The sequence below is a fragment of the Primulina eburnea genome, chromosome 2 (genome assembly GCF_022965805.1).
Source record: "Primulina eburnea isolate SZY01 chromosome 2, ASM2296580v1, whole genome shotgun sequence".
Classification (NCBI taxonomy): domain Eukaryota; kingdom Viridiplantae; phylum Streptophyta; class Magnoliopsida; order Lamiales; family Gesneriaceae; genus Primulina; species Primulina eburnea.
This window is the reverse complement of record NC_133102.1, coordinates 289632-314857: the sequence shown is the minus strand read 5'-3', so window position 1 is coordinate 314857 and position 25226 is coordinate 289632. Positions and strand designations below refer to the sequence as shown.

Below are 25226 nucleotides of genomic sequence, written 5' to 3'. Positions count from 1 at the left end.
AAATTCTGAAATATTGAAGTGGTTGTATATATTATTTTGGTGCGTGGAAGTAGTTTTCTCCAATTCTAAGACATGTACTTCCATAGCTTTTGACCTACGAGACATATATGTTCTGTGCATTTTATGTCTGTTACTTTATGTTCACTTATTTATTTGATTTTGTGTTCCCCTATATAATTTTACAAATATAGACAGCAGAAGCAGGTGAAGGGATAACTAATTTACTTGCAAATATGATCACTGTTTATCCACTTCAAAATATTAGCTTGTTGGTTTTCCTGAACATGTTGTACAGGCTGAGGATTTGTATCTACCATGATACAGCTTTCCCTCTACATTGGTGATTCGGTGAGGAGTCACAACTTTCGGAGAGGATAAAACCTTCGTATATTAGGTAACCATTCATATTATTAATGTTCAATATGCCGTAGATTTCGGTATTCGAATGATATATTTAACAAAATTAGTCATATTGGTTATTGTAATTGGTACGAAAACATATGTGCATGCTTTGCTGTTTTGTGTTATCTCTAAATGGTGTTCTGAATAAAGATTTTCTCTTAAAGTTGACATCAATATTAGCACTTGTATATCAAATTTTTTGTAGTAGTTGAACATGAAAGTTTTTTCAACAAGTGTGCATCACCTGCACATATTAATTGCATAGAACAGTGTGTACCCTTCATCACTCTCAAAAATAATTATGAGCAAAGAGGTTTGACATATGGTGACATATCAAATCAAATTGATCCTATATCTCTTGTGAATGACAACCATTTACTCTTGGGTTGGTACACAATGTTTAATGTGCTTGTGTTATTTAAAGTAGTCCACATTCTTCTGTCACAGTCTTGTATGCAAGCTCGGCTGAGTTAATCTTTTTTTGCTTCTTTCTGCAGCATACCACCAATATGTCTGTTACATACAAATCAACTTCAGAAGTAAGTGTAACTAGCAAGTACAAAGTGGATGTGATTATCATCTCGGATGATGAAGAAGTGACTGGAAAAGGAATAGATTCTTCTGTGCGCAAGGAAGTGGATCAAGTGCCATTCAAATTCTCAGATTTCCCAGACCTTGGCAATACCAACAACCGACAGTGCAAGAAGTTGGTGGATGACTACTACAAACCTAACATGCTTGATTTCAAATCATGCAACAAACGTTCCACCAATCATTCCAGTGGTCGCCCTTCGAAGAAAATCATACGTCCGCAGGAAACAAATGCATACGTACTGATAAGTAGCTCGGAAGAGTCAGCGCACTCCCTCTGAAACTTCGTATGACTGTATCATAACTATTCTACCCTTTTGCTCGGCACTGGTGGAATATCTCGTGTATGCATCGTTATGTAGGTTGGCTCGGACACTCGTAAGTGGTGTATGTTTTGTTGTACGTTTGTCGTTGCGAAGCTTGTACAAACTGTTTTTTGGATTTTACAGCAACGTGTGTATAAAAATGAATTGGTAATTGTGGTTGTTTTATAGATGGCTACATTATGTTATCGGTAATGAGTATTCCAACACCAAGCAGCTGCTACGTTGGTTTGAGTTAAAGTGACACCACTACTCTATATTATAATGCTGTAATAAAGATTATCCTCTCTTATTAGATAATTGTTGTGACCATCGTTGTTTTCAAACACAAATGGCTTACTTCGGTTACTCCATCAACGTTAATTGTCCCAGAAGACAACGTACTGCATAATGATAATACAGAAATCTACAGCATGAAAAAATATTTAACCCCGTGGCAAGATGCTTGGATATTGTTATCAGTTTCTTAATTGTTGTCAGTGAACCAAACTTTCACTAAAGCACTAGTTATCAAATTACTATTTTTGGATGTCCCATACCCTTTGATGTAACTAAGCTTCAAGTTCCATTTTTACCTCAAAATTAGAACACCCCTAACTCCAATTACCAGTGTTCCGAATGTCCAATTACAGCGACAAGATCCATACACAAGTTATAACATCAAATCCCACATATGTCCACTATCTAAACTTCAAACACTGATATTATAATACTGTCGCAAAATATATGACCCTACACATCATCGGAACCAAGTGGCAAGATCACAAAACAAAAGCTTACGAGTCATTACAAAACAAGTAAAAAACGTACTAAAATTCCTGAAAATAGCACCCTTTACCATGTAAGGTTATGGATTTAGTAGTCATTTGATCAAGCTGATCTTTCCTTCACGATCAAGCCGCAAGAACAAAGCTAGTTTGTTGGGGTTATCCACTAGTAGCTCCGCCACACGCACTTTGTTGTCTGAAGTCAACTCTGGAATGGTACCTAATGTGGCCAACACACTATCCATCGCATTTTCGATTTTAGAATCGGATGCCATTTCTTTGATGAGGTTTGACATTGTTTCCTTCGTGATATCAGCTAAATTATTGATCGCAGCAACAATTTGGTTGTCAACGTCGTCTATTTGCTTGCGTTTCTTTGACCTCACCTTCGAACCTCCACTTGTGTTTGACGGGAGAGTCTGAGCTACGGACATTGATTCACCATCTCCTTCTAGTGGCCTGTAAAAATCATCCATGCCAAATTCCATGTCAATGGGTTCATGCTCAGTCATATTTAAGACATCATGAACAACAGCTGAAAATGTCTCCACTCGATCCCCTGTTGCCCTATCGTAGCCAAAAATTTCGCACCAATCTTTATAGTGTGGCCACCGCTTGTAACGCAATACTCGAACACTATTGTCGACCTGAAATATCTTCGTTTTAAAAGCGTATAAAGTTGAGAAATGAAATGAAATAATTTAAATTTAATGTATGACCTTGAGTATCGCGTCCCATGCCTCATTTGTAGCGTCAATCATGTTTTCTGTGTCATTCCAACCAATCTCACTTTTTGCTAGCATTGATGTCAAACATCCATAATGTTTCTTCCACACGTGTATCTTCGAAGTTATGTGGGGATGTCCACGTAAATCTGAATCTTTGAATGCATTCCTCAATGCAGATTCCAGTAAAGGTAAATAACCATTACGGAATCCGTTCTCCGTTTTATATCCTTTGCTTATTATATCTTTCAACGCCACAATTAAAACTTGTTCCTCTGATTCTGTCCAACTACGTCGCAACTTATCTGTTTTTTTACCTTTCGAAGTGACACTAGTGCTATCCATTGCTGCGAATGTTTATACTACTTTAACCTGTTACACATTAATGTCAAGAGTTAGACTTCGACATGAAACGTTATATTTTGAAAAAAAGATAAACATATTTCATAACATAATGGGAATCACAAAAAATAATTGAAAACATATTTCACCAAACATTTGGATTGAAAAACATCAGAAGTACGCAAGTAACAAATAAAGTCAAGTTTCCAATACAGATACAATAACATATAACAACTGTCTCAGTTGTGGTACATAGACATTGCAAAGTCATCTCTCCACACATCCCATGCATCGGAGGAATTAAAATCATCAATAAAGTAATTCTCATTCTGTGGCACTGGGCTTAATGTCTCCTCTTCAATCTCGTCTACAAGATTATCCGGCATTTGAGCTCGGACGAAGTTGTGTAGCAGAATGCAAGCCATTATGATTCTGTTCTGAGTTTTAAGTGGGTAGAATGAAGGACTTCGAAGAATAGCCCATATTTTCTTAAGTAAGCCAAAGGCTCTTTCAATCACATTCCTAGCTTTGCTGTGTCTCCAATTGAAGAGTTCTTTATAATTCTGTGGAGCATTTGTGCGATTGCCCCAAGCATCCCTATGGTATGGTACTCTTCTGTATGGAGTCAAGAATCCCTGCACGTTTGCATATCCATTGTCGCACAAATAGTAACAACCTACCATTGAATTCAAATATTATGATAATAAATTTCCATTCGAAAAAATAATAAAAATGAATTAAACTAACCGTACGTTCAAATAACAAGCTAATGTCACACAATATTTTAACCTCTTTCGACTTTAAGTCCGTCATCACGTGATAATGCATCACGAAGAACTCGGCCATCCGCTGCAGATCCTTCCCACCCACAGAGCGCATAAATGAAATTCATATCTCGATTGCACACTCCCAAAACATTCACGGCAATGGTTCCTTTTCTGGTTCTGTACTTTCCCTTCTCTAACATAGGCACATGAACATTTATATACGTACCATCTAACGCACCAACATAACCCTGAAAAATCAGTCAAGTAAACAGTATTAAAATGTATGACGCTGACTGATGTAAGGTATTGAACGGACAACATTGAAAATGAAATTTTTACTAATTAAAATTCAACAAATGTTCAATTTACCTTGAACCATTTCCACGTCTCGTCGGTGCATGTTTCATCGACTGGGGAAGGCTTCACAAGCAGGATAGTATGTGTAGTGACCCGTTCCAGAATCACCTACTAATCAAAAACTAAGCATGCAATTAACCTAATTAATTATAATCAGAGATAACAGCGGAAATATGGCCAACAACAATAGTTATACAACCCAATCGAAATCGAAGTCTAGACTAACTCAAAATGAAATATCCAGTACAACCATATCGAATCAAATGGAAAACACTGAAAACTAAACCAACCAGCTACTCAACGTCCTCCTCCTGCTCCTCCTGAGCCATCCAACCTGAGGCCTGCCCCGCGGGAATGGGGTGTCCAAGAATAAACAAAACCGAGGACGTGAGCGATAAGAACGCCCAGTACAAAAGTATGAGTATACAAACCTATATGAAATGCACATGCTATGATATGATACCAGGGTAGTCAAGAAACAGGAATCACAAAGGATCTCAAAATGCTCAGTCTAGAGGCGCCAAGTGGATAGTGCCGCGCGGTCCAACCTCTGGGTCACTGCATCCACTACAAGACAGACGTGGACCTAAAATGTCCCGGACCACCGAAGCCCTCCCGACCCGTCGGCCACTGTGTACTCTCGGTGTCCATGCGTCCACAAGACAGGGCTGAGCGGCCCCAAGATATAGCTTATCTCGAAAGAGATACAGCTCAACAGTAAAGGCTATCTCGAAGGAGATACGGCTCAACATGATATGCAATATGCATCATAACTCGTGACATAATAGCATGCATCATATGACATATAACAATGCAGCAAATACTCATGCAACACATATATGAATGTATACTCAACCAGGATATCTCGGATAGTACTTTCGTACCTCTATCACAGCAAGCCTAGCCTTACGCAACACCGCTAATCAGGTTTAGCACAAGCCTACGCATCAAAAGCATACTCAATCAATACTACTATGCTCGACTAGCAAAACCAGTACTCCCTAGTACTACCAAAGGTTTAGGGTTTACCTTCGTCCGTCGACAGCCCTTTGATGTCGATTGTCTTGAAACTCAGGCGCCGCTACGCTACTACTCCTGGCAGCTCTTAGCTATCGCTCGACCAACAACTAACCCTAGAAACCTACCAAACTCTCCAAAATGAGAGAAAACTCAAGAAATTGGCAAGTCAAAATGAGGAAATCCGAGCACTATTTATAGGCCATGTTCGGATCCTCCGAACAACACTTCGGAACGTCCGAACGCTACGTGTCCATTGGCTCTTGACAGCTCATGATCGGATCCTCCGATCATACACTTCGGACCGTCCGAACATGCATGGAAAATGACGTGTCGATCAACACTTGACACCTATGATCGGATTCACCGAACTACACTTCGGATCGTCCGAACTCTTCGGTGCTTCCGAACCCTCTTCGGTCCGTCCGATCATGACCATAGCCAAAATTACACCTTAAACCTTCTTAATCACCATTACTCCGTTAATTACCCAATTTGGAATTCGGGCTACTACATTCTCCCCCCCTTAAAAGATTTCGTCCTCGAAATCAGGCTTAGAGAATGAACAAAACGAAATAACAACATCATTAATACATCTCAATTGTTGTTGAATACAACTGATACTATGATTACAACTGAAAACACAAACTTATACAAAGCACAACTCAAAAGAGCTCTGGATGCTCCGAACGCATACGACTCTCTAACTCCCAAGTGGCTTCTTCAGTGCCTCGACGCTGCCACTGCACTAAGACAAGAGGAATGATCTTATTCCGCAACACCTTATCTTTGCGATCTAGAATCTGAACTGGTCGCTCCACGTAAGACAAATCCGTATCAAGTTGAACTTCAGATGGATGTAAGATGTGCGACTCATCTGCTACATAACGTCTCAACAAGGATACGTGGAACACATCATGAATACTTGATAGGTACGGCGGCAACGCAAGTCTGTAAGCTAAATCTCCCACACATTCCAGTATCTCGAATGGACCAATAAATCTCGGAGACAGCTTACCCTTGAGACCAAATCTCAAAATCCTGCGAAAAGGCGAAACTCGGAGAAACACCTTCTCACCTGGCTGAAAATGAAGAGGTCGACGCTTTGTGTTCGCATAACTAGCCTGTCGATCCTGAGCAGTCTTAATCCGCTTCTTGATTACTGCAACCTTATCTATAGCCTGCTGGACTAACTCCGGTCCCTCTACCTGTCGTTCCCCGACTTCATCCCAGAATAATGGAGTACGACAACGTCGCCCGTACAACGCCTCAAATGGTGCCATACCAATACTACGATGATAGCTGTTGTTGTACGCGAACTCAATCAAAGGCAAATGATCCTGCCAAGCGGGTCCGAAATCCATAACATAGGCTCGCAACATATCCTCAAGCGTACGGATAGTCCTCTCTGATTGACCGTCAGTCTCCGGATGATAAGCAGTACTCAGACTCAGTGTAGTACCCAAAGCTGACTGGAAACTACCCCAAAACCGTGAGGTAAAACGAGGATCTCTGTCACTAACAATACTGACAGGCACTCCATGCAAACGTACAATCTCTTGAATGTACAATCGAGCCATACGATCGAAAGTGAAGTCACGATTATACGGCAGAAAATGAGCAGACTTGGTGAGTCGATCCACCACTACCCAGATAGCATCGCTGTTCCTCGAAGATAATGGCAAGTGAGTAATGAAATCCATCGTAATATGCTCCCACTTCCATTCTGGAATAGGTAAGTTCAACAACAATCCTCCCGGTTGACGGTGCTCTGCCTTAACCTGCTGGCAAACTAGACACTTGGAGACAAACTGATACACGCTGCGCTTCATCCCTTTCCACCAAAACCGCATCCTCAAGTCTCTATACATCTTGTTGCTTCCTGGATGAACACTTAACTTGCTTCGATGCGCCTGAGACAATATCTCGTCCCTCAAAGTGTCATCCTCTGGTACTACAACCCGATTAGATAAGCACAGAAGACCATTGGACTGATAATGGAAATTGCTATCACCACCAACTAACCGAGCTAATCTCTGAGTCTTGAGATCAGACATCTGAGCTTCTCGAATCCGAGTGAACAAATTGGGCTCAGATAAAATGGTAGCAACACGAATGCTCTCCATACCTTTTCGATGCTTGAAGTTAAACCCCAACGAGCAACTATCCTGGATGGCACTAGTCATAGCACAAATCTGAAGTGCAGAGGCTCTCACCTTGCGACTAAGCGCATTAGCTGTGAGATTCACAGAACCTGGATGGTACTTGATCTCGCAATCATAATCCTTCAGCAAATCCATCCAACGACGTTGCCTCATGTTCAACTCAGCCTGAGTGAACAGATATTTCAGACTCTTATGATCAGTAAAGATTTCAAACTGAACACCGTACAAATAATGACGCCAAATCTTCAGCGCAAACACAATAGCTGCCAATTCCAGATCATGAGTGGGATACTTCTCCTCGTGAGATTTCAGCTGTCTGGAAGCATAAGCAATCACATGACCGTTTTGCGTCAACACACACCCTAAGCCTTGAGTGGAGGCATCGGTGTAAACACTGAAACCATCAGATCCTGACGGTAACGCCAAAACAGGTGCGGAAGTCAGAAGTCGACGAAGCTCTCTGAAACTATCTTCGCACTCGGATGACCACTCAAATGGAACATCCCTCCGAGTAAGTTGCGTCAATGGTCTGGCTATCTGAGAGAAATTCACGATGAAGCGACGATAATACCCTGCCAGACCTAGAAAACTACGGATCTCAGCCACCGTCGTCGGACGTGACCAATTCAGCACTGCTTCAATCTTGCTGGGATCCACAGAAACTCCTTCCTTGGAAATCACATGACCAAGGAATACCACACGATCAATCCAGAACTCGCACTTACTCAGCTTAGCATACAATTGCTTCTCGCGAAGAATCTGCAACACAATCCTCAAGTGTTGGGCATGCTCTTCCACACTGTGGGAATAGATCAAGATATCGTCAATGAAAACCACCACAAACTGATCCAGAAAATCTCGGAAGACTCGGTTCATCAGATCCATGAACACCGCTGGCGCATTCGTCAATCCGAATGGCATAACTAGAAACTCGTAATGCCCATAACGAGTACGAAATGCAGTCTTGGAAATATCATCATCTCTGACTCTCATCTGATGATAACCCGATCGCAAGTCGATCTTGGAGTAAACAGAAGTACCCTGAAGCTGATCGAACAAGTCATCAATACGGGGTAAAGGGTACTTGTTTTTGATCGTCACCCGATTCAGCTGGCGATAATCAATGCACAACCGCATCGATCCATCCTTCTTCTTGACAAACAAGACTGGAGCTCCCCAAGGCGAAACACTCGGGCGAATAAAACCCTTATCAAGAAGATCCTGCAATTGCTGCTTCAGCTCTCTCATCTCTGACGGAGCAAGACGATAGGGGGCACGAGAAATCGGTGCAGTCCCTGGCATTAAATCTATGCCAAATTCCACCTCTCTAACCGGAGGAAAACCAGGAATCTCATCTGGGAAAACATCAGGAAATTCACAAACCACTGGAATATCCTCTAGACCAACACTACCTGTGGATGAATCAATCGCATAGATGAGGTAGCCTTCCCCGCCCGACTCTAAAGCACGACAGGCTTTCAGAGCAGATACCACTGGCATCGGAGGTCGCGCTCCCTCACCATAGAAAAACCAACTAGAGCTTTCAGTCGTACGAAACTGAACAAGCTTCTGGTAACAATCCACAGTAGCTCGGTAGGTAGTCAATAAGTCTATACCCAAGATACAATCAAAATCTTCCATCTCTAGGATCATAAGATTCGCAGTCAACTCGTTACCCTCAAAATCTAAGGGACAACCCATTACTAGACGCTTCGCTAACACCGAATGACTCATCGGAGTAGAAACAGAAAGAATGACGTCTAGAGAAACATAGGGTAACCTATGACGCTTAACAAATCGTGCAGAAATGAAGGAATGAGAGGCTCCTGTATCAATAAGAACAAAAGCAGGAATACCGCATAAATGAAAAGTACCTGCTATGACTCTCTCCGTCTCATCTGCAGCCTGATCCTGGTTCAGCGCAAAAACCTGACCTTGGGCACGAGGTCGAAGATTCGAACTACCCACTGCCTGACCTTGCCTCCTCTGCTAAACAGTCGTCTGAGATCCAGAACCGGATCCTGCTCCACCTCGCAACTGAGGACAATTCTTCTTAATATGCCCCATCTCTCCGCACTGATAACAAGCTCCTGCGGCTACTCGGCATTGCTCCGATGGATGGTTCTTCCCACAATGCGCACAAGACTCCTTCTTCTTACCAAAGCGGAAAACACCACTAGATCGAGATCCAGATCCAGAAGAAGATGAACCAGATTTCTTGAATGACTGAGATCGAGGCCTCAAAGTACTCGGAGGTCTAGAAGAAGAAAGAATAGCCCTACCACGCTGGAGACTGATCTCTGCCTGGCGACACCGGTTCACTAACCCATCATAAAAAGTAGGATTATCACAGACAGTGACTCGATCAAAGATCTCCTGATTAAGGCCCTGGAGGAAATGATCATACTTGGCCTCAGAACTGCCACTGATATGAGGAGCGAAGGGTAACAACTCAAAGAATTTCTGCTGATACTCATCAACAGACATACTCCCCTGCTTAAGGTTCAGGAGCTCAATCGTCTTGGCCTGGCGAAGGGCTGGAGGAAAGTACAGCTGCATGAAAGCTGCACGGAAATCGACCCAAGTCACCCTACCTTGGGACTGGACTATCGGCGCAGAAGTCGATCGCCACCACTTGCGCGCACGGCCCTCGAGAAGAAAACTAAGGGTCTTTATCTTCTGCTCCTCGGTGCACTGGAATGCGCGGAAACAACTCTCCATGCGCTCTAACCAATCCTCCGCATCATCGGGAGTCTCACCGCCAACTAAAGGCTTAGGCCCCATCTGCATGAAACGATGCATATCGAAACGCCTAGGACCATCCCGACGATGACGATGTTCACGATAACGCCTACGATCGTCCTGATCACCCCATCGACCTACACTCCCCTGACTACTCCCGTCATCAAAATGGTCAGCCATCGCTACAAGATAGAATAGGGAAAAAATGGTAAAATGGTCAACGGAAATCCCAAAACAGAATCTATATCCCAAAATCATACGCATGCTCTGATACCATAAATGTAGTGACCCGTTCCAGAATCACCTACTAATCAAAAACTAAGCATGCAATTAACCTAATTAATTATAATCAGAGATAACAGCGGAAATATGGCCAACAACAATAGTTATACAACCCAATCGAAATCGAAGTCTAGACTAACTCAAAATGAAATATCCAGTACAACCATATCGAATCAAATGGAAAACACTGAAAACTAAACCAACCAGCTACTCAACGTCCTCCTCCTGCTCCTCCTGAGCCATCCAACCTGAGGCCTGCCCCGCGGGAATGGGGTGTCCAAGAATAAACAAAACCGAGGACGTGAGCGATAAGAACGCCCAGTACAAAAGTATGAGTATACAAACCTATATGAAATGCACATGCTATGATATGATACCAGGGTAGTCAAGAAACAGGAATCACAAAGGATCTCAAAATGCTCAGTCTAGAGGCGCCAAGTGGATAGTGCCGCGCGGTCCAACCTCTGGGTCACTGCATCCACTACAAGACAGACGTGGACCTAAAATGTCCCGGACCACCGAAGCCCTCCCGACCCGTCGGCCACTGTGTACTCTCGGTGTCCATGCGTCCACAAGACAGGGCTGAGCGGCCCCAAGATATAGCTTATCTCGAAAGAGATACAGCTCAACAGTAAAGGCTATCTCGAAGGAGATACGACTCAACATGATATGCAATATGCATCATAACTCGTGACATAATAGCATGCATCATATGACATATAACAATGCAGCAAATACTCATGCAACACATATATGAATGTATACTCAACCAGGATATCTCGGATAGTACTTTCGTACCTCTATCACAGCAAGCCTAGCCTTACGCAACACCGCTAATCAGGTTTAGCACAAGCCTACGCATCAAAAGCATACTCAATCAATACTACTATGCTCGACTAGCAAAACCAGTACTCCCTAGTACTACCAAAGGTTTAGGGTTTACCTTCGTCCGTCGACAGCCCTTTGATGTCGATTGTCTTGAAACTCAGGCGCCGCTACGCTACTACTCCTGGCAGCTCTTAGCTATCGCTCGACCAACAACTAACCCTAGAAACCTACCAAACTCTCCAAAATGAGAGAAAACTCAAGAAATTGGCAAGTCAAAATGAGGAAATCCGAGCACTATTTATAGGCCATGTTCGGATCCTCCGAACAACACTTCGGAACGTCCGAACGCTACGTGTCCATTGGCTCTTGACAGCTCATGATCGGATCCTCCGATCATACACTTCGGACCGTCCGAACATGCATGGAAAATGACGTGTCGATCAACACTTGACACCTATGATCGGATTCACCGAACTACACTTCGGATCGTCCGAACTCTTCGGTGCTTCCGAACCCTCTTCGGTCCGTCCGATCATGACCATAGCCAAAATTACACCTTAAACCTTCTTAATCACCATTACTCCGTTAATTACCCAATTTGGAATTCGGGCTACTACAGTATGTAACTTCAATACGGACCCTAAAACTTCATGGAAATGGGTGCTTATTGTTTGACCACTTCGTAGATAATCATGACCAATGACTCGGTTTTTTTTATGGTGCGCCAAAATAGACAAAAACATGGCCACTTTTTCTTCGGTCCTAACATATCTAGAATGGTCTAGCCCGCCGACGTGGGTAAGCAAGTAACATAGTTGTGCAAACAAATTTCTATTCATCCTCAAATTCACTACACATTGAACATCACCGATTTCTATAATTCTTCTCAAATGGTTCAATTGGGTGGTTAGTCTTTGCGTCATGCTGTAAGAAGCTGACTTTCTACGTGCTTGTCGACGTCTTTCGGCGATACATCTCGTGCGATGTCGTATTAAAAGACATACCATCAAAATTGTACGAACCATCATTTGGTGCAGCATCAGGAAAATTCTAATGTTAGGATGACTACGCTCCATTTCCCAAACTTAACTTAACAAATGTAAAAAAAGTTAGAACAAAAAAATACATACAATACATAATCTGAGAAGCATAGTTAACAAAGTGGAAACTATTGTATATCATAATCTGTAGGTTCAAACAAAAATCTCAAAGTTTTTTGTTGTAAGACACCCGAAGAAAAATTGACAATCAATGCCTCCTACACTGTCACATGAGAATAATTATTCAGGATTTTCAACAGAAAATGTAAAACACCAAAAATGACCGTAGACGAAGATACCAACAACTGACAACGAAGCTAAAATCTGCTCGTAAAACACATTTGTACCAAAAATCCGAGAAAAACAACACAAATTTATTCGGCCACTTCATAGAAATTTATTCGCAAAACAACAATTCACAAATTCCTTAAAAACCTGCAACTTATAAAATCTCACCTTTCACTAAGCTTCGCACGTAGTCGGAAATTGCACAGAAATGACGATCTAGGGTTGTCCGCATTCAATCGCGAAGTTCATGTGCAGCGATTTTTTCTTCAGAATAAATAGTAGACAACAGCGTCTACTCACCCACTTGCATTATTATATTTCTCAGTAAGGGCTATTATGGTCATTTTATTTTTCAGTCCATGCGGATACAAATAATCCACCGAGAATGCATGGATCCATTTTCCAAGTGAAACAGTATAAATTGTCCTACATTTAATCAATGTCAGATTTGTAAAATGGAACCAAACAGAAGACTATTTAACAATCCTTACTTAATCACACTTACCAAACAGGGCCTTATTATATTATTGTTATTGTTATTATATAATTATAATTTTATTTTTATTATTATGGATTATAAGATAGTGAAATAATTTTAATGCCTCGAAATTTTAGAATAATAAATTTATTAACATTAGACAAAGATCATTTAACCATGGTCAACAATGTCAACGGTTTTCAAAATCAATTAATCAAAAATATATTTTACCATTAGTCGGATAAGATAAGTTAATTGAGCACTCATTTATATATTGACAAAAACTTGTGTGAGACGGTCTCACGGGTCTTATTCGTGAGACGGATATCTTATTTGTATTATCAATGAGAAAGTATTAATTTTTATGCTAAGAGTATTACTTTTTATTGTGAATATGGTTAAGGTTGACCCGTCTCACATATTAAGATCCGTGAGACGGTCTCATATAAGACTCACTCATATAAATAATAATTAAAGTTATATAGAGTATGTTTGCATGAGTATAAAGGGTAAATTTTTAGTCTTTGTATGAAAACTTGTATTTGAGGAATATGATATGCATATTATTATTACCCATTTCGTGAATCAATGGTACGAAATATTCGTGGGAATAAAGAAACAACTAACAAGTATAATCGATGATGGCTACATTTTGGGCTTCTTAAGTTATATTTTCGAGGCCCAGTAAGGACGATCCTCGAAAACCAAATTTCTGGTCAAACAAGATATATCAAGGCGTTCTGGTGGATTTCAACAAATTTTTTTTACTGTCATTTCAAAATTTACATTTTAATTTGTTTGATCGAAAAATAATTTATGTAATTAAATCAAAGTTGATGTCTCCCGCATTCATTCTTGCTTCCCACTGACAAACAAGACTCTCGAGGTTTGATTTAAAAGACTCGATTTGATTTTTTTTTTCCAAACAAAAGAGTGAGTTAATGAAAATCCAATTATCATGCGGTTACAAAATCATGTTGCCACCACATAATCCTCCTCCAACCTGAATAGCCATCAAACAGAACTAGCCCGCATCTTTTTCCGTTTTATTGCAGGTGTGGCACTCCTGAATACCTTCTGCATTTTCTTCTTCTTCTTTGCCGTTTCCTTGGGAGGAAACATCTCTATAATGGGCGCAGCAGGGATTCCCTTCTTTAATGCACTACCCCTTGGAGTAACAGATGGAGGTAATCTCAAGCTTTCAGGTGGTAATGGGTTATGTGGCTTCCACACCAAGTTATTCTTCATGGAAAATCTAACTTTCTTGGCACTCTTCCCCACACTCTTCACAGAAGCATCAGCTTCTGCATCTCCAGCCTCATTTGAATTACCAGACCCCTGACCCTCTCCACTTTTTGATCTTTTCCTCCTCTTTTTTGCATGCATACCATGTTCCGCTGAAATAATGGGAGTATCAGACAGACCTGAATAGTCATCACCGCCAAAACCAGCTTCAGCCGCAATTTTCTCAAATTCTTTCTGAAGATTTGCTATCACAGATTCATCCATATTAATTGCTGCCTCATCAGTTTCCAAGTTATCACTCAGACTATCCTCGGAAGGAGTGATATTACTCCACTTCTCCATATCACTAGAAGCAACCACATTGACATTTTCAGCTACCAGAGAACCAAATTCAGAAATAGAAGTGTCCTCTTCTCTTTTCTTCTTTTTGTTCTTCTTTCCTTTAGCCTACTTATCATTTCCATTCATCCCTTTTCCAGCCTTTTTACTCTTCTTCGAGATTCCAGCATCAAAGTGAACCATGTCTTCTTGTGAATCCTCGACCCTGTCTGGTTCTCTCAATTCAGCATTGCCTTTGCTACTATTATAGCTAACTGGAATCAACTCAGGCACCTTATCATCAACATCACCATCAGCACCACTAAGACTATTGAATTCGGGTATCATAATTTCGATACCGGACAATTCAAACTCCTTCTCTAATTTCAGATAGTCTTCATGCAACCCCATAACAACCTTTCTATTCCCCTGAACACACACTACTGATGAACCAATTTCATATAACCTTCCTGATAACCCCATCCTCAGAGCAACCACACCTAACACATCCTCTTCATCCTCCTTGCAAGAAACTCCTTTCCTTTTCTTCTCCAACAACCCATTTCCTACCTTCACCCATTCATCAAACACACAACTCTTCACTTTCCCCAACAAAATTCTATCCTTACTTCTCATCATAACGGCAAAAAAAAGGCCTCAAAATCAAATCAACCACCTCCTGCATGACCGGAAATTTGACCCCCTTCAACTCCTCCAGATACACAGACGCCACTTGATAATTCACCCCATTCCCCTGCAACTTATCATCCGCCAAGAACCCATCATGCTCCAAAACCCTCAAGTATTTCCCCAAAAGCTCGCAATCCCATTTTCTCAATCTCATCAACTCAAACAACGCCCTCACGAAGCGGCGTATCAGCAAGTAAAACTTGTCCAGCCTCAAGCGGTCTATGCCAGACCACTCGCGGCGAAGAGTAAGTAAAAAACCACGAAAAAAATCCAACGAAGACGAGGGTTGGAGCGACAAAAACAGAGAAGTAAGCCTATCATTTAGTGCGACCTGGTTTGGTGTTTTGTCAGCGTGCCAGATGCAGTAAAAGAGGCCCTTCCATAGCTTCTTAATGTCAGATTCGGAGAGTTGGTGGGGTTGAGATGCCAGACACGATTGAATAAGGCGGAGGGATTGAGATCTGACGGTGGTGTTGCATGAAGCCAAATACTTTATTAAGGTAGGGCCACTGGCGGATGCAAGGGCAGGAAGTATGGGTTTGGGTTCTCGGGGTCTCTTCTTCATTGAGGAGGTATCTGTAGCTGAATGTTTTCCCGAAACAGTGTGCTCGCGTTGATTTAGGGTTTTTTTTTGGGGTACCATTTAGGGTTTTTGTGCCAGACAAGAAATGAGATCGTTGGAGACGACGGCACAGCTTCTCTCCAGGTAGCTAGTAAAATATATTTCTAATTTTAGAAAGTAAATATTATTTTTTAATGCATAAAAATGTAACATGAATAGTAAAAATAATTGTAATACATTATATAACGTATTTTTCATAAATAAAATTTTTATATTAAATTTGTTGTGTTACTAAAACCGTCGCTATCTAAAACCCCGTCGCTAATATAGTAGCGACGGTTATGAACAAACCGTCGCCGATCTCAAATGGCGACGGTTTTGCTACAACCGTTGCCATTAGCGACGCATTATTGCTCCACCGTCGCTAATCGCAACGGTTTTTCAAAGACTGTCGCTATAGTTTTATATATACCGAGGTTCGAACATTTTCTTAAGCGATTTCGCCTATCTCTGGTAGTAAACTCTATCAATTTTTTCGAAGTTTCGGAATATTTTTTCGTATTTATTTCGTAGATTTGCTCGTCGATGCGATCTTCTAACGTTACGAGGAACTGCATATCTTCGCGCACATCAGGTTTTAAAGCTTTATTTTTACAGAATTTCATACATAATTTTAATTTTTACGTAGTTTATGATTACGAACCGTCTTTTCTTAAACAAAGGTTTTTTAAAAAAAAACCACCCGTCACTTAATATAATAATATAGATGTGTGTGTATGCATTTTTATTTATTTATTTTTTTGAATTAGTAATTATTTAAAATAACATATTCATTTTGAAATAAAATTTTGAAAAAAAATATTTTATTCGATTAAAAATATATCAAGATCGCTAAGATGAGTAGAAGATATTTTTTGATTTTTTATAATTGTATCTAGGGTTTTAAGATTTGTAAATAAACAATAACAATTATAAAACTAATTTATATATTATAAAGATATTAGAATCATCATGTATAGATTTTTAAAAAATTAAATTTGATTATCACTATATTTTTAAAACTATAAAAAAAAATCTAATTTGAATGTCATTAAATTTCTATTAAAAAAATAATTAAATTTCTAAGATTTAATACACACACTTAATTTTCGATAAATTGTTTCTTCCTTTCTGTTGTTGGTTGCGTTAAGAGCAAGACAACCATTTGGCGTTGATCCTATGATTTTGCTGTTACGAATTTTATGTTCTTTTATGTCAGTGTAAATTTCTATTAGTGCAACTGTGCTAGTAACGATCAAGCAAGCATATCTTACAGTGGAAAAAGTTCATTTTTTTCCCGTAAAATGTTAAATTCGAGCTTATTCGAGGAAATTTTGTTACAACGTTTTCAATATCGGAACCTTCTGATTGTTGCAGATATTTCGGAAAAAAAAAAACAAGAAAAGGTTACATTGTTTCTGTACTTGCATTTATTTTTTTACTTATAACGAGTCATGATTTTAACCTCCATTTGGTGCAGGAGATGCTGGGTTCGTACCTCTTCTTCTTCAGCTCATACGCATACTAAAGCTGGAAATTTAGATGGAGGCATTTCAACAAATAGTTAACTACATGGAACAGATTTTCTCGTACTTTCTTTGCTAGATATCCGGCTGCACAATGTCCAAACCCCCATTAAACTCTCGCCACTCGGGGGACTTGGTAAAGAAGCTCATTCATGGATATTTTATATTACCGCTGCACACTCAGTGGCGATCAATGACCTCCAGCAAAAGAGTCCAAGACCGCAGCAAGAACAAGCGGGTCTACGTCCTTGAAATTGCAACAGAGAAACACAAGATAATCTCCAAAGTCCTAAATTTATTCGAAATTCTTAAGGCAGAGCCGGAACAGATCATACCCTTAAGAAATCTTGACCATTATCGCCAGCAAATTAATCTCCCTAAACCCCACAAAATCTCCGACTTCCTCCAGAAATCTCCTAAGCTTTTTGAACTGTACAAGGACCAACGAGGGACTGTTTGGTGTGGGATGACCGAAAAAGCGGAGGAATTAATGAAAGAGGAAGAGAAAATTATCGAAAAGCATAGCGAGAAAGCTGCAGAATTTGTGACTAGGATGTTAATGATGGCTGTAGACAAGCGGCTACCGTTGGATAAGATTGCTCATTTTAGACGGGATTTAGGTCTGCCGTGTGATTTTAGGAAACATTGGGTGCATAAATATCCTGAAAACTTTAAGGTTGTTCACCCGTTTAAGCCTTGCGATGAAACAGAGTATTTGGAGCTTGTTTCTTGGAAGTCTAGTTGGGCAATCACAGAATTGGAAAAGGCGGCTTTAGGATTAGAGAAAGTTTTGGACCGTGAAGATCATATGCCAGGGTTGCTTTCCCTAGCATTCCCATTGAAATTCCCGGTAAGTTATAAAAAGGTGTATAGATACGGTGGGAAAATTGAGCACTTTCAAAAGAGGGAGTATCTGTCTCCTTACGCAGATGCTAGGGATTTAAAAGCTGGTTCCTTGGAGTTTGATAAGAGGGCAGTTGCGGTGATGCATGAGTTGCTGAGTTTCACGACCGAGAAAAGGTTGGTGACTGATTATTTAACACATTTTAGACGGGAGTTTGTGATGCCGCAGAAGCTAATGAGGCTTTTACTGAAGCACTTTGGAATTTTCTATGTTTCTGAGAGGGGGAAGAGGTTTAGTGTGTTCCTGAAGGAGGCCTATGATGGTTCTGAGCTAATTGATAAGCACCCATTGGTCGTTTGGAAGGAGGAAGTCCTGGGTCATGTAGGTCACAGGGGGAAGAAGAAAAAGGTAGAGTCGTTTGAAGATATTTCAGAAATGGAGGATAAGGTATTGGTCGGAAGTGATTATGAAGTTGGCGGTGTTGGGATGGAACTCGAGGATTGGGAAACTGTCCAGTGTTTAGAGATGTCTTCGGGTGCAGAAGGTTCTGAGATGGAGATTGGAGAAATTTGATTGATAGGACAATATATATTTTTTTAAAAAATTTATCGAAACACACAATTAATTAGCTCAAGGCATGTCATGATTTACAAAAGTCCCCATGTCCCCATTAGCTGTCATAATTATAATAAACAAACTTATGGGAATTTGGCCTGTTAAGATATTCGAACTCTCCGAACTCAACGTGGGCACGCCATTTGGATTACATTGTTTTTGTGCATGCTGAATTTACAGCTACGAGCTTGGCATAATCTGGGATTGGGTTCTGTTGGACCTATATAGATAGATTGTACGATGATCTACTTGGATGAACTCCATTTTCGATTTAAGGTAATTACCATAGTTGTTTAATTATATATAATCCAATTTATATTCTTCATCAAAAGAAGATTTGCTACTTAGTTCGTCTTCCTATTATTGAAAATTTACAGGCATGAGTACCCAAGTTGAAACTTGCTGCAGGAAATACATATGGAGAGTTCACAGGTGATAGATTCCATGAAGAAGACGATGTTGACACATGAACAAATATTCAGACAACAGGTATATATATCATAACAAAATCGTATATTGTAATTTGAACCTTGAATTTTTTACATTGGCGCTGGTTGCTGAGAATTCTTGTAACAATTAAGAACGCTAGCCGCGTATTTTTTGCGGGATAATAAAAAACATTTTTTTTTATAATTAAAAATGTAAGCTGGTTTCTTTATGCAGGTTAAGGAGCTCCACAGGCTGTATAATCTCCAAAAGATGCTAATGAGCGAACTGAAAAACGAGCAATCTTGGAGAAGAAACGAATCGATTATATCACAAAGTAATTTCAAGACTTTCTTTAAAAGAGACGATCCAACAGAACCAAGTGGTAGCTGCTCTGGTGAGAGCTCAAGATTAGTGCCAATCAAATTTGACCTCGAACTCCATCCTGATAATTTGCAAAACAAAATAAAAAAGATCGAGGTAGATGATCTTGAAGTTGAATTAACACTGGGTATAGGTCATTGCAGCAGGGGAAAGAAATCAATAAGTCGTCTGCAGCAATGCAACCCACAGTTTCTTGATTTCGATAGGTCAAATCCTGTTGAAGGCACTAGTTCTTTGTCAAGAATTAATACAGGTGAAGACGAAGCATATGGGGAGCCAAGTGCTGCCTCAAACCAAGATAATGGGCAGCCACATTGGTTGCTTCAAGATTTGAGTTTGAATAGAAGATGATTATTTTTAAATTGTCCAGAAAATGCAACAATTTCCAAGTATAGACTAGGATATATATTCACATAGACAATTTGATATTTTCAAATTTTAGCCGTGATTAAAGTTGATTAAATCTACACTAAGGTAGTTGAGTTCTGACATCAAACAAGCTTTCTAGTTTCGGAACCGTAGCAATTATTTTGTTTGATTCGGGAAAGTCTCATATATTTTTTGGTCTAAAACAAGATTACTTGGTCTCATACTCTCATTTAAAAATAAATATTCCTATAATATTCTTGCCATATTTGGTTTTAAAAATATAGATCAGCAAAGCCGTGATTCTTGGACTTCAATGAAATCTTAAATATAGAAAAAGACTAATTTTGCAGGTCAAGTTTCATCTTTTGTGGCCATGGATCCATAGCTTTTATTCGATGTTCAACGTAAATACCCTGATTTCCTGTCAAAATACCAACTTGGTTCAAGCTTGCGAAAGACGCGACAGTTGATGACCTTGCAACCATTGAAACGTGCAACCAATATCTCATTAGAATGACACCTGAAATGCAACATCAATTTCTAATGGAGAATCTAGACATTCCAAAGTAATTGAGATATGCAATGCGAACATGTCAAGACTCAAAAAATCCCCAGCCAAGTTATATCTATCTACAAGGCAAGAACCCGGGCAAGTAAGAGTAAACTTTGTTGACAAGCAACTGTAGTAAAACTATTCCCTTCCTTCCTAAAAAAAACTATTCCCTTCCTTGCAAGTAAAAAAAAAGAGTTACTGTACTCGAGGACAAGACGATAAAAGAGCTCTTGAAAGTAAGTTGTTGGGACACCCTGTACATCCATCCGTGTATTTATATACATCACCTCCTGCATCAACAATCAAGCATCTCAGATACTTCAAAAAATAAAACAAAATAAAATACAAAAATACAACCAGAAATACTAAAAAGAACATGTATAGGTTTACTAAATAACGGTATTTTTAGGAAGGCCTGTGCTACCACATGTAATTATATTCTGGCAACTCAGTACCTGTACATGATAAACGAGCATATCCAATTATCAGTTGCCTCTTATGACTCTCTGAGGATCAAGCTGCCCACTGCAATAACTCGAAGGCACGGCACAAAGTTTCTGCCTTCCTGTCCACTCTTCACCTGGCTTCAAGGTGATCGGAGTTTCAACAGCAGCTGGCGAGACACACAACATGCGCGTGTATTCATCATATCCAAAGTCTCCCAATGCCTTCGCCTTTTTATCCCAAGGGTTCCATACCGCTGCATTAGGATGATAAAATATTTATCAAGTTACTACAATTCCCAGAAAATAAAGAAGTTTCAAATAGATCACGCAGTATAATTTTCATTTCACTTTCATCTGAGTGTGTTTGTCAAATGTTTTTGAGGTTATGGAGCTCCTTGATCCAGCAATCCTAGTTAGACAATTGTTCAACCTGAAATCCATCTAGTGAGACACGAAATTTTTTGTTTCATTTTCTTGACACCTCTCTCATATACGTTTTAAGAAGAAATAAAATAGATGGTATAAAACTTGCATATAATGTATGCACATGACTATAACACTGAGAAATTATTGTTTCCAATCACTCCCGCTTCCCCAACAGCGACCGAGAAAATGAGCAGATATCTCAAACTTACCAACATCAGGTAGACCTTCTTTATAAATGACAAAAGTTTGCTTCTTTGAATGGTCCAGAATGGCAATTTTTGTTGGTGCGCTGAGATATACCTTATCCACCTGATGAACATGAAATACAACAGTAGTGATAGTTGTTTAACCAAAAACAATAACGAAGAAGTCGTAAAATCAGCATTGATCTCCAAAATTTACTTCAGATTCGAAAGTGAGTGCATCCCCTTGTTCAGTAAATCGTTCCTTGTTCTGCAAATTATCAAGATAATCTGTTGTTTCCAATCCTTCAACTCGTACTTCACTGAAAGAGGGAATCTCGTGATTAAGGCAGAAAAAGTTTATAATGCGCTCAAATTTATGTATGTCAACTCGTATATATATATGAAGTGAATATTTAAAACATCAGTAAGATTATGTACCAAGCTTCTTATGAACGTACCAGACTGAAACATCATGTATATACGAGTATGCATAATATTGTATTAATTGATATGCCAACATAATCTTGACAAAACGGTTCAGTTTATATCAACTCAATGCACAAGAACGACATAATCCTGTAATGAGAAATTCCTTTTTGATACGACAAAACCACAAAATGAATTTCAGTATAATCATCATGATCTAGCTTCAGAAGAATGATTCTAGGAACCAGTAAATACTCACTCAAGTTAGCACAGGAAGCAAAATCACTTGAACTAACAGGTTCTAGCATCATGAATCGAAATGAGCAGTTGGAGAAACATCATGGGCCCAAATAAGCAGTACTCCAACAAACAATTAACAAGATCAGCAATAAAGAGAAGTAATTTTCCAGCAAAGGATAGCTAGGCCAACAACATCTTGTGTCATTTTGCACGTGTGAATGAATGAGACATGGAGAGTGCCTACCCACACATTTAGGGAAAAAAACAGAGAGAAGAGAAAAGAAAAGAAAAGCTTGAGAGTTCGTGCACTACCTGATATCCGAAACTAAGAAATATGTATGATAAGCAAATGAAAATGTTAAAGGCTTTCCATCAGTGTTGATATTTCTGATACGAGAAGTCAACAGCAGTTCTCCACTGAGCCCCAAAGCAACCCGTAAGCGACACTCAAAACTGCATAACATGATCAAATAAACTTTCATGATGACATCTGAATGAGTAAGTTCCCTATCAACAGAAAGAACGCCTCAAGTCTACCTATGTGGCCAGAATGTCTTGTCATTTGGTAGCAAATCCTTGGGGCTCAGTATCAAATCAACAAACGTCTTATAGGAGGAATTTGTTGGTAATGGAGGAGGGGAGGGGTCAATATTCCAAAACCTGTTTCTAGCAAATCCATGCTGCTCAAGGGATCCATTGTTTGAAAACTGAAGATCCAGAAATATTTCTTTATAAGATCCATGATTATTACAAGTGGAAAGTAACAGGGTTGAGGATCGATACCTTTGGAAAGCAAAGAGGGATGCCTCCACGAATCGGCTTTGGAGGTTTGTAAGCTGACTGAAGAATAAAAATGATTTCAGCCATGAGATTAAGGTAGGTATCTCGTAGTCAAAGTATTAATTACATTTCTCCAAAGGAAACACATCATTATAATTTCAAGATACTGCCATTTCAGGGAAGAATGAAGCACAAATTCTAGAAATTAAACTGGAAAAATACATGAAAGTAACTTAAAGAAGAAACTTGGTGTGCAGTAATCGGAAGGGCAAAACAATGAAACCAGTTCAACCTGTGACGAAATTAATTCCTCCAGCAAATCATCAAAAGGCCGCTGAAACATCATTTCGTTTATATTTCATACAAATTTCACAAACTTAAGAGGCATAGAGAAACGAATTTGTGATGTACAGGGAATCAAAAGTCGAGAAAAAATGAACTGAGAAACTAGATCATTTCAGCCATGTTGGAAATATCCCATATCAGATATCAACTCTTTAGCAATTAGTAACACATTTTCCTAAATCAAGTAGCAAATTAAACTGAAATCACTCAGTAGACCAGAAGTAATTCAAAACAAAACCAACAGGCATTGGACAAAGGATTACGCTTCAAAATATCCAAACAAGAAGAATATAAGTAGATGAATAACCTTACTACTAACAAAAAGAAGCTCCTCCCCACGCTTATTCTTCCATGATGTTACTTGACCTCCATACAGACTAACCTACAGATAGATTAAAATATAAATAACATTAACTAATGGTGTTTGCAAACTGTAGATATAATACGAGATTTTTAATTGAACAGTGCTAAAAGAAAAACATAAAACTAACAATATGATTTTTATTCTTTTATTCAACAGTGTATATCACAATGTCAAATACAAAGGGCAAGGCACCAAGGAAGTTCACAACTACAGTAAGAAAATGATAAATAAAATTAATAAAGGCCAAACTAATAAAAAGAAGAAAATCATCAAGCATACAAGTCAAATCAAAATTGAAGAGAAAAACAATCGAAATTTCCACCATAACACGTAGGAAAAGAAATCTCTTCAATGCCTAGAATCCTGCACATTTTGCGAAAACCTGCCGATACACTGTTATACAAGATTTCACGATTATACAAGAACTAGAGAACACATCATATGGCACCACTTGTGAGTTAATGCTATAACTAATTTGAGCATATTTCTGGTATAAACTGAAAGTTCTTGGTACGGCAAGAAACAATACACATATCGGAAAATATATCAAAAGGAACACAGTCAGTTGCATGCGTGTTACAGTAATACTCGACTATCATGTAAAAAGAAATGAACACATAAACCAACTTCATCCAGATATTCACATTCATCACATCAACTTTTTCAATAAAGAAACACAAGAATGACGATTATTATAACGTGATATAAATATGTATAATTTCATGAAAGGAAAGCGTAACGCAGAGAAGAAGACGCGCAATGTAATGTACATTGGATGCAGTCGGAAATGAATAAATCAAACCTCTGCAGAATAGCCGCTAAAGTCCCGGAGGACGACTTTCTTGAGGCCACCGGCACCCTTGTAGATCTCCAGCTCAGCCTTCTCAGAAGACGACACCTTCTCAGAAGACGACGCCTTCGATGACATCTCCCGCGTCACTGATGCGTAGTAAAAGTGTGATTGAGTAATCGAGTATCGAATTTCAGTTGAGTCTCAAGCTCTGAAGCTGCTACTGTGTAACTGCTAATGAGAACTGTTTTTTCAAATATATTATATTATGTTCGTTTAATTTCCCTTTACCCCTTATACTTTTAAATATTGTATATAGACTACAAGTATTTTTGCTTTTACCTCTTGCGCCCCGTATCTTCAGAAATCTGAATGTACTAAATATTATTTTGATACATAAACTTTTGATTAAGGCACACAGATGATGATATTTGTAAGACAGATCTCTTAACTATATTTTTAATCTAAATAATGCATTTCATCAAATTTTTACATCAAAAAATCGATTGACTAGAGATTAATATTTTTGAAAAATTACC

General features: G+C 39.3%; 4 protein-coding genes and 1 pseudogene across 9 annotated transcripts; 2 read left to right on the top strand and 3 right to left on the bottom strand.

The window, feature by feature from the left end:
• Nucleotides 1-2039: 2039 nt before the first annotated feature.
• LOC140824421 (uncharacterized) lies at nt 2040-13076 on the bottom strand. Of its 3 annotated transcripts, none has more exons than XM_073186012.1 (5): nt 12805-13054; nt 11933-12392; nt 4287-4359; nt 3940-4165; nt 3273-3826 (listed from the first exon to the last, which is right to left on the bottom strand). In XM_073186012.1, exons 1-5 carry the CDS (start codon nt 12866-12868, stop codon nt 3390-3392), a joined length of 1260 nt encoding a protein of 419 aa, XP_073042113.1. In that variant the 5' UTR covers nt 12869-13054; the 3' UTR covers nt 3273-3389. The 3 variants fall into 3 exon arrangements, with proteins under 3 accessions (XP_073042115.1, XP_073042113.1, XP_073042114.1); XM_073186013.1 differs by having other exon boundaries at nt 3274-3826; nt 11933-12397; nt 12805-13050; XM_073186014.1 differs by lacking the exons at nt 3273-3826; nt 3940-4165; nt 4287-4359; nt 11933-12392 and adding exons at nt 2040-2730; nt 2803-3180 and having other exon boundaries at nt 12805-13076.
• A 991-nt stretch (nt 13077-14067) lies between these two features.
• On the bottom strand, nt 14068-16046 carry LOC140815717 (uncharacterized; annotated as a pseudogene).
• Nucleotides 16047-16431: 385 nt separating this feature from the next.
• Nucleotides 16432-18911, top strand: LOC140815695 (protein WHAT'S THIS FACTOR 1 homolog, chloroplastic). Its single transcript, XM_073174763.1, has 2 exons — nt 16432-16563; nt 17449-18911. The coding sequence occupies exon 2, from the start codon at nt 17589-17591 to the stop codon at nt 18909-18911; it is 1323 nt and encodes a 440-aa protein (XP_073030864.1). The 5' UTR covers nt 16432-16563; nt 17449-17588.
• Nucleotides 18912-19089: 178 nt separating this feature from the next.
• On the top strand, nt 19090-20271 carry LOC140815703 (uncharacterized). 2 transcript variants are annotated; one of them, XM_073174773.1, is made up of 3 exons: nt 19090-19229; nt 19331-19442; nt 19617-20260. In XM_073174773.1, the coding sequence occupies exons 2-3, from the start codon at nt 19371-19373 to the stop codon at nt 20112-20114; spliced, it is 570 nt and encodes a 189-aa protein (XP_073030874.1). In that variant the 5' UTR covers nt 19090-19229; nt 19331-19370; the 3' UTR covers nt 20115-20260. The 2 variants fall into 2 exon arrangements, with proteins under 2 accessions (XP_073030874.1, XP_073030869.1); XM_073174768.1 differs by having other exon boundaries at nt 19096-19229; nt 19362-19442; nt 19617-20271.
• Nucleotides 20272-20416: 145 nt separating this feature from the next.
• Nucleotides 20417-24857, bottom strand: LOC140824420 (putative glucose-6-phosphate 1-epimerase). 3 transcript variants are annotated; one of them, XM_073186010.1, is made up of 9 exons: nt 24700-24857; nt 23841-23915; nt 23192-23248; nt 22946-23115; nt 22721-22861; nt 21960-22062; nt 21767-21866; nt 21147-21385; nt 20417-20975 (listed from the first exon to the last, which is right to left on the bottom strand). In XM_073186010.1, the coding sequence occupies exons 1-8, from the start codon at nt 24823-24825 to the stop codon at nt 21171-21173; spliced, it is 987 nt and encodes a 328-aa protein (XP_073042111.1). In that variant the 5' UTR covers nt 24826-24857; the 3' UTR covers nt 20417-20975; nt 21147-21170. The 3 variants fall into 3 exon arrangements, with proteins under 3 accessions (XP_073042111.1, XP_073042110.1, XP_073042112.1); XM_073186009.1 differs by having other exon boundaries at nt 21141-21385; nt 24700-24856; XM_073186011.1 differs by lacking the exons at nt 23841-23915; nt 24700-24857 and adding an exon at nt 23481-23768 and having other exon boundaries at nt 21141-21385.
• Nucleotides 24858-25226: the final 369 nt, after the last annotated feature.